This window comes from Hydra vulgaris, chromosome 08 (assembly GCF_038396675.1).
Source record: "Hydra vulgaris chromosome 08, alternate assembly HydraT2T_AEP".
Classification (NCBI taxonomy): domain Eukaryota; kingdom Metazoa; phylum Cnidaria; class Hydrozoa; order Anthoathecata; family Hydridae; genus Hydra; species Hydra vulgaris.
Window position 1 is genome coordinate 62,197,501 of NC_088927.1, and position 10,000 is coordinate 62,207,500.

Below are 10,000 nucleotides of genomic sequence, written 5' to 3' on the forward strand. Positions count from 1 at the left end.
AAAGGGCGGAACTCTATTTATATCGAAAAATAAACAAACATAAGTTGTATTTTTAATATACAATCTTATTATAAAGACAATTCTTTGGACTTTAGATGTTCCAAAATGTCAGACAAGTCAAGTCTTTTAACAAGTATGGAAATGTCAGGAAAGAAGAGGGATGATGCAACTAAGGATCTATACTTTGAAGATGGTGAAAGAGTTATTGATTATGTTTTAGCTTACGAAATTGTTGAAAACGAAGCCCCAGAAATAGCAAAAAAAAAAGCTGATTGGAGAAAAACATACTTGGAAAATATAATAAACGAAGGACTGGAGATTGAAGAAACAATATCCCCTAAAAATAATGTAAGAATATTTTTTTTATTTTAACTGGTATGGGATTATTTTTCTTTTGAACACATGTTCTTTTGAATCTTTACCATTGGTTTGAATCAAAATTGGTATGTAAAATTGTAAAATAATAAATAATTAATGCACATTTTAGCCTATATTTTTTTGTACAAAAAGTTAAATTTTAGACACAGTAACACTAACAAAAGTAATATAAATAAATAAAAAATAAATAAAAAATAAAATTTAATTTAAAAAAATTTACTAGATTATCAGTATTATACAGCATTAATAAATTATTGCATTAATATAAATAAGATATTATGCTACTAGAAGAAACTAGCTGGTTTATTGAAAAGAATGAAACATGTTAAATGATAAAAAAATAATTAAAAGATAAAAGAATAAATAATCTTGAAAAAGAATAATCAAATCAGCAATAGAAGTTAAATAGTGATATTATAACTAACAATAACAAATTGTAATAAATTATAGCTCATGGAATGTCATTTCTAGTAAAAATAGTAAAAAAATGTGTGAGTAAAAGACAAAGTAATAGACAAACAGCTGTTGAAAACCTAATTTAAAAAGGAAGGGTAAAAATAATGCTGGAGGATTTAGTTATTTTGCTGCAAGATGGATAATTTATAGGAGCATTCATTGTCAAATAAGTAGAAAAAGCAAAGTAATATCCAATTTTTTTGATTTGCTAATTTTGTCATATGTTAAAGGGCTTATTGTTTTTTCTAAATACTAAAAGTTTGAGTATCAAACTTCTTACACTTCTTAGGATTCAATTTTGCTTATTTATGTTGAGTTTTTTTTGTATCATAGATTTTTATCATTAAGTAACAATATTTAATAAACAGATTGATGTATCAAGCTTAAATTTTCCATATGGTACCTAAAATATAATCATCAAACATCGTTTTTAAATGCCTGACATGTACCATAATTACTACTTTAAAAATTTTTTTAACTGCAAAGTTTGACAATAGCTATAGAAAAATAGCAGTTAGGAAATGGATAGAATTAGATAGAGAATTACACTGATTAATCAAAAAATCTTTCAAATCTTGAATTCTTTTATCACATCCCTGATAGTATTGTAGATAGTATAGTGTTTTGTAGTCTGCAAAGTGTATTTTTTTTTTTTAAATTTACTTTTAAATTGTCTGCTAACTTTCCATTTTACGTTCCATTAATGAATATTAATTCAATTTTATTTGAGTTTTTTCATAATTGTAAACAAAAGGTGGCAATTTGGCTTTTTCACCATAGGAAAGAATATATTTTAAACATGTGTAAAAACAGATTGCCTGAATAAAAAGCTGCTAGGCAAGCAATTTGCTTGGCTTCCAATATTTGTTTTACTTAAGATATTTGCAATTAGCGAACTCGTTTTTCCCAAGATTGCTTGTATTATTAGATTGGTATTACTGAATACAGACTTTAATTTTTAGGATAGGCCATATAAAGTTTGATTTAAAAAATATACAAATATATTTGTATGTATGTATGTATGTATGTATGTATGTATGTATGTATGTATGTATGTATGTATGTATGTATGTATGTATGTATGTATGTATGTATGTATGTATGTATGTATGTTATGTATGTTATGTATGTTATGTATATATGTTATGTATGTATGTATAAATATATATTTAAATTTTATAAATAGAATAAAGAAGAATATGGCACATTTGGAGAAACTAAGAAGGTAATGTTCAATTTGTTTAGAATTAAATTAAGTATTAACTTTTGTTATTTCGAAAAAGTACTAGATTGCGTGGCTATGTGACTATCTTTTAGCCTGCTGCCACAAAGGAGTGCTGTTACATCCAATGAGGGTTTGGGATGGGCAGCAATCTTTTCTTCCATTATTCTTTGTTTTTTCTTCTTTTTTTAAAAAAGTTGTATGCTATAAAGATTAGCAAAAATAGTAAACATATGCTGATCTATATATACGCTATAGTATATATATATATATATATATATATATATATATATATATATATATATATATATATATATATATATATATATATATATATATATATATAATATATATATAGAATTCATTTGGCTGTTTATAAACTTTTTTTTCTTCCGAAAAACATATATTTATATATAAATATATATATATATATATATATATATATATATATATATATATATATATATATATATATAAATGTATATTTTTTCTGACATTTTGCTAATCTTCTGTGATCAATGTTATCAAGTATAGTATCTATAAAATTCTTAAAATAAAAAGTAAACCATTAAAAAGGTAACATTAAAAACCATAGAATAAGATACAAAAATTTTTTTTGCTGAAATATTTTTTGCTGATATCATTTAAATTTAGAAAGACCCCAAGGTTTTAGTTGTCTAGGGATTTTGCGATCATTTCAATTAAGAGCCCTCTTGCCACTTCCTAACTCTTGGGGAACTCTAGCTCTGTTTATTTTAAGTGGCTTCTCAATTATTTTTTAAGTTTGATATCCTATATTTGATAAAAAAAATATTTTAGGATAACAGTGATATCGTCAACAATAATATCAAAAATAGCAAGCATGATAGAAAAAAAATAACTATAGTAAATGCTAACTTTGTGATATATTGTATATATGTTTTCTATGTGAAGTTGGTAGTAAAAGAATTGTCAACTGTAAATATGACGTCTTTTTTTGCTAAAAGTTGTACCCCTAGATTCAGTAAGGCATAGAGACATTTATTCCTTCTTATCAGTTTAAAGACAAGCCTCACTCTAGCCTATAGTTTTCTCTTTTGTGATATTTATATTTGTTATTAATTTTTTCATTTTTTCCAAAAGAATAACTTTTTCACAAACAAACCCTTTTTTATAATTTCATGAAATGTTAAAAAATATTTTGCATAAATATTTTTTGGTTTTAAGGTCTCAAAAGGTCTTATCTTTTTATGACAAAAAAATATTAATCCTCTCTTAGATACTCAACAACAACAACAACAAGATATTTATTTTCCTCAAAATTTACAATTATATAATTATAATAATATATTAATAAAAATAATAATAATAACAATAATAATAACAATAATAACAATAATAACAAAAACAATAATAATAAAAATGATAAGTATAAGAATATCTATAATATTATAACATCAAATACAATTATCAAGAATAAATATAAATAATTGATTGAAGAAGGAGTCACTCATGCAGTAACCTGATCAAAGGAGTGACACCAAATAATTATATTAATAATATTAATTTAAAAAATCATAATAATAAAAATGATAACTTTATTCATTAATAGAGCAAAAGTAAATGATATAGTATTTATAATAATTATAAATAGTATTATAATAATTGTAATAATAATAGTAATAATAAAAACAGCAGTAATGAAACTCTACTACAGCTTGTGATTCAGGCATGGTTCCTGTCACAGTCTTATAAAAAGAACTCCTTTCAATCCTCTCTAAACTATTTAACAAGTGCTTAACTGAATCTTGTTTTCCTGTGTGCTGGAAATATGCATCTGTGGTTCCGATTTAAAAATCTAACCTCTCTGACTGACCTCTTATGGAAACTATACATATATTCTATTAAAAAGTTACTGTTTAATGCTTGTCATTTTTTTACTCTTGATTTGATTTTTTTGGATATGCATAGTTTTATGTAGAAAACTGTTATTTATATGTTTATGATTAACTATTTTTAACATGTTGCCAGATTAAGCATGGATTTACAATAGTATTTTAAGACCATATTATTATGTTGATGTTATACTTAGGGCTTTATTAGCATTTAAAAAGAATCATGGCACTTAGAAAGTGTCTGCTCTGTTTATGAGATAGCTTGCCTCTTTAAAGAAAATAATGTAAGTAATGGGTGCTTTTATATCTAGTTAATTTTAACATTAAATCTAGTCAGTTCATTCATCAACACTATATCTAGTCAGAATATTTGTTTTGTTGTCATGTTGGAATTCTATTGCACAGTATTGCTAATGAGTGGCACAGATGTGATATATATATATATACACAATACACACACACACACACACACACACACACACACACACACACACACACACACACACACACACACACACACACACACACAGATAGATAGATATATATATATATATATATATATATATATATATATATATATATATATATATATATATATTTATAATTTTTATGGTGGGAAAGACCGGTATCTGTGCCACTGATTTAAAGTTTCATTTTTTGTTATTTTTGACCAATTTATACCAAGTTTCAACTGTTAGCATCAATAGTAGCTATATTCTAATTTATTAAATTTTTTTGTAATTATATCTGTTTTAGTCCTAATATAATTTTTTTAATGGAATAGAGTATATCTGTAAAAAAGTATATATTTCAAAACGACGGTTTTTGAAGATAAATTAAATCTTGGCAAACTTAGAAACTTGATGTGAATTTTACAAGGTAGTATCACTCACTAGAGAAGATCCAGCTGGAGTAAGAGAACATTGAGTAACAAATACTTGCTGTTGAACAGTTAATGTTGGAACGGCGAGAGTAGCTGACTCCTTGTATACACTTTTTGACTTTTTTCTAAGCATTCTTCATTTGCCTTAGGTCATGTAATTTTTGTTCACTCTTGATGCCCTTTACATTGTCTTAAATGAGTTTAACTGCTATTTTGGATGAATCATTGACCACAGCAGATATGACAAAGTTCTGCAACTTAAGATATCCTGGAAATTCTTTCAGAAAGATGGAAGTTTTATTCAGATGTATTTTTCTATACTATGCCCCAGAATGATAAATATTAACAAGGAGTCCTTAGAAACATATGCAGCCAAAGATGGGGGATGATCAAGATGTTTCAAAACATTGGAAACATCTGAAAAAACTGCTCTGACTCTAGCAACTATATCATTGTCTTGTTCATCTTTCTTTGTTGAGTATAGAACCTTTGCCATATATTGCATGTCTTTGTAATGGTCACTGTCAGAAGAGGCTTACAACATTACAACTGTAGATGCATCCAAGTACCAAGTATAATTTTCCAATGATTTTACAACAACTTTGGCTTCAGGTTTAAAAATAGCTAAGTGGCACATATGCTAGTAGTTCCTCCAATCCTATACAAAGCTTTGTTATTCAAGTTATTAACATTTTTAATATTATGTTTGTTTGTTAATAAAATAAATTAATTATTTAAGTGAACCTAAAAGGCTGCAGAATCTGAAAATTCATTTGTTAGGAACTATGAAACCCAAAATAGAAATGTATACTCAACCATCCTATCATTCTCTTTGATAATGCCTTTACTCAGATTAATTACCAGTTTGATTCTTTGCAGTAGTAGCTTAAACTTCTTGAAGTAAAGGGCTTTGCCCATAAATTGGGCATGTGAGATCCAGTTTTGTGAATTCTGTACCCTTGGCATGATCTTTATCAAGATACATCAGGCCTTGTTTTAAAGCATTAAGCTGCCGGCAATTTACGTATGCGTTGAGCAATTATACATACGCCTAGAGTGATTTCCATTAAGCCACTTTTTGTCATTTTAAAAAAAGTTTTTAAACAGTTGTTCTTTAAGCAGTAAGATAAAAGAAGTAATTAATTTTATAAAAAACCACATTAACTTTAGTATGATGATTAGTAAAAAAGGTTGTTACAAAAGTTTAAATGACAATTATGTTAGATATAAATGCTATATACAAATGGAAAAAACTTTATTTATCATCTTTATTTATCAACTTTTAATTGCAATAAAAAAAATTTACTTAAATTTTATTTAATAATAAAAAATAAAAAAATAAAGAAAAAAGTTGAATTTTGTTTTATTTTTATTTTATATTATAATGATTTTTTTAAATTGTAATGAATGATTTTTTCGCTTGAAAAATGCTTGAAACAAAGATCATAATAATATAATTTAATTCTGATAAAAAATATATGGTTTGATTTAAAACTAGTTTAACAAAATTATATTATTTAATTCTGATTAAAAAAATAAATTTAAGTTTATTAAAATTAAAGTTAATGCTTGGGTTTAACTTAATTGTCAAATTTATTTAAAAATATTAGTAAATATTGTTTAATATTTAAATTTTATCTATTCTTAAAAAAGATTAACTCATTTTTATCGCAATTGTTTTTTTGGTTTTCCCTACTAAATTTTTTTTTTTTAAAACTTAAAATTACATTTTAAATAAACGTGTTTTAACGCTGCATCAAAAATTTGAACAAAACATAATTTAAACTTATTTTTATAATGCATTTATACTAATGTGGAAAAAAAAGAAATTTGTTTATATCAAACATTTTTAAAAATATAGTATTAAATTTAATTATTTAGAATAAAAATAAAAAATTGAAAGAAAATAAACATTCCCTAAAATTAAGAATAAAATAAGAGTTGAATATTGTTTAACTTGTTTTGCAGGGTCCATGTCAAATCAACCCCGAAAAAAATTTTCGGCACCATACCATTTTAGATTTTGATGATTTTCGGAATATAAGCTCTTATTAATGAAAGAAAACTTTACTGCAAATTTTAGTGTCTGACTCCTTACGATTTCAGAGATATCGGTACTCAGTCCCAATCTCTTTTTTGATTATATTTTTTAGCGCTGTTTTCTTTTTAAGCTAATTACATAACACAATTAGCTTTAACTTATTATAACTTAAAGTACTTGCACAATAGTGTTGAAAATTTGTACCTAACTATTTTTTAGAGAGAAGAACTCAAAAATGATACCTAAAACACTAAAAAATTAAAGCTTCTATATGAAAATTTAGTTTTAAAATAATGCAAAGTTTTTTGTAAGTTTTTTGATGCCCCGTACAAAATATGTTTATCTTGAGATGCCTGAAAGACATGATTATAAATTTTTTTCTAATGTTCTATATATAACAAATGCCATAAAACAAAAAAACTGCAAGGGTAATCTTTTTTAAATCAGATTTATTTACATTTAAAGTTTTTTATTTCTAAACCCTAAAAATATTGAAATACCAAAATAAACCATGGAAATAATTAAATTATTATAAAGAAATTAAAATAAGGCAATAAGAATTAACAATCTTTAACAGTTTCATAAAAAATCAGTTGTCTGGTTTAAAGTTTACTCAGCTTTCTTTAATTCTTTGATGATCAATTTCACTGATTTTGTATTGTTTTCCTGTGACGATTGTTGAAATATTAATCATTAAAAATAAGTTTGTTGATGGAACCCAGCACACACTATCTCTAGAAGGCTGGCAATATGACCTTGAAGGGTAGAATGGATGCATGAATTTAAATTGAAAGTCTTTAATTTAAACATCAATATCCTCCACTAGTCCAATCTATGGGTTGTTATTATAAATCAAATATGCAAACATTTCAATGCTTATATTAGGCAAGCAATCTTTAATAATCTCATCAGTTTGAAAATTAAAAACAGATGAATAATCTTTTTGTTCAGAAACAACTTTAGTTCCAATTTTTGTGTTACTTGTTGGAATGAAATTGCGATAGCTGCAGGTGTTTGGTAACGTTTTTGTTGAAAATCTTTGAAAAAAATTTCAAGTTGAGTGATCATGTTTGACTCCTTAGATAAGTATCAAAAACTAATTTTTATGATTTCATTTTGATAAAAAAACAAACTTTCCAGATGCTGTAAGTATGATTTGTTGTTGCTCAATGAAAGCTAGCAATTGAAGTTAGTCTTTTAACAGTCCCACCAAAACCATTATAGGGTGATTTACCATGACTTGTTGCAAAGAAAAGCCATTTACATTTCATAGCGAAATCTTACCCATGGTGGCATATATTTATAAAGTGTTTGCAATTTTGTACTGGCCAGCACACCCATCTGAAAAGTAATGAACAGTTTCTATTTGATGAGAAATATTGATTTTAATATGTTGCGTTGATAACTTCATTGCATGATATACCATATCTATATCATGCAGTAAATCATCTGAGATAAAACATATTGAATCACATTTAAGGACATTATTTACTTTATAATAAACTACTGTAGGGTGCAATGTTGGTTGAATTTTGTTCCAGTGAAAAATTTGTACTTCGTCTTGTACAACAAACTTATACGTTTCTGAAAAATCACAAAGGACAATGACCTTAGTACTACTTAACTCATTTTTTAATTTCTATAGAAAATTAGCAATGTATGAATGTTTTGCAATGTAAGAATGAACAGTAAGTTTTTGTAACTTATTTATTAAAGTATTAATTAAGCTACTTGATTTCTGTTTAACTTACTAGTACAGATTAGTCTGTTGACTACCATTGTTTGTAATCTATACAATAACCATGATCTTCATCAATATCTTCTTGAGAGTAAAATTCATTTTCAAGATAATGTCTTCATATAGAATCTTCTTGACACAAAGTGCAATAATGTAACATGCAATTCTTGTTAGCCCTACTAGAAATAAATCAATAAGTTCATGATAAACCTTGGATAATTCAACTGCATTAATCATAAACCAGCTCACATTGTAATTCATCATTTTGGATGATTTGAGCAACAGTGAGAAAAACAGGTTTTTATATCAAGATAACTGATTTTAAACTTACCATACAGTAAATGCACATAAGTACAAATGAGATATTTCCTTTCCTTTTTTTTTTCAGGGAAAGATGAAACACCATTTTTCAGCAGCAGTTTGCATAATATCTGCACCATATAATTAGTAGCACTAAATTCTTTTTCTATACATTTGTTAGGCCAAGGTATTGGAACCAGAAATAATTAAATTTTCTGATTCCATTTGAAAGTTAGCATTTTTTCTTTAATTTTTCCTAAAAGTATATCCGTTTCATTTGCTTTTCATTTAACTTCCTCATATAACTTATTGAAAGAATCTTTTTGGCTTAACTGATCAGGATCTTTATTTAAAGTCCTTGCAATACCTAACTTTACTATTTTTTGAAATGTAACATTTCTTTTTACCGAGAGCAACTCTTGAGTGACTATACACAGTATGCGTTTTGAGAGAACTTATGTTCATAGCTGCCAAAAAAGAATTGAGATTTAAAAAGTTCATTATCCTCATCCTCATAAATCTGGCTGCTAGTCGGTTCTCCTGGTGCATCATTTTTAAATGACATCAATTTAATTATACATTATGGGCATCTTTTCTTTATTATACAATTTTCTTTATTTATTAATCCAATTGAACATCTTTCTTTATCATAATACTTTATCATTAAAAATTTTATATTATTTTTAGTTCTGTAAGAAATATTTTTTAAATGATTATTTGAAGATTCATAAATAGAAAATCCTTCATTAAACATGAAGGTTGTGCAAAGTGAAGATCTTTAATGTGAAATGCATACAAGTTTATATATTAGGACTGTACCTGAGATTCTAAAATCTTTTCAAAACAATGCAAAAATTAATGTATATAATTTTTTTTTCATTATTTAATATCAATTTTTCTTATTTTTTTTTTTATAAAACTTTCAATGCAAATAAATCAGATTCAAAAAAGAAAACCTCTGCAGTTTTTTTGTAATAAGGAGTTTTGTTATATATAGAACCATAGGAAAAATTTCAGAACTATATCTTTTAGGCATCTCAAGATATACTTTTTTTTTGTACAGGGCATCAAAAAACTAATAAAAAGTGTTACACCATTTTAAAATTGA

At 25.6% G+C, this 10,000-nt stretch overlaps 1 protein-coding gene across 2 annotated transcripts in view; it reads left to right on the forward strand.

The window, feature by feature from the left end:
* Positions 1-10,000, forward strand: part of LOC100205448 (anoctamin-4) — a 59,539-nt gene that overhangs the window by 299 nt on the left and 49,240 nt on the right. The window contains exons 1-2 of one of the 2 annotated variants that reach the window (XM_065804114.1): positions 1-348; positions 2,021-2,059. The exon at positions 1-348 is cut by the window's left edge and continues 299 nt beyond it. In XM_065804114.1, the coding sequence (XP_065660186.1) occupies positions 106-348; positions 2,021-2,059 (282 nt within the window). In that variant the 5' untranslated portion in view covers positions 1-105. The remainder of the gene's footprint in view (positions 349-2,020; positions 2,060-10,000) is intronic. The other variant, XM_065804116.1, reaches the window with a different exon arrangement.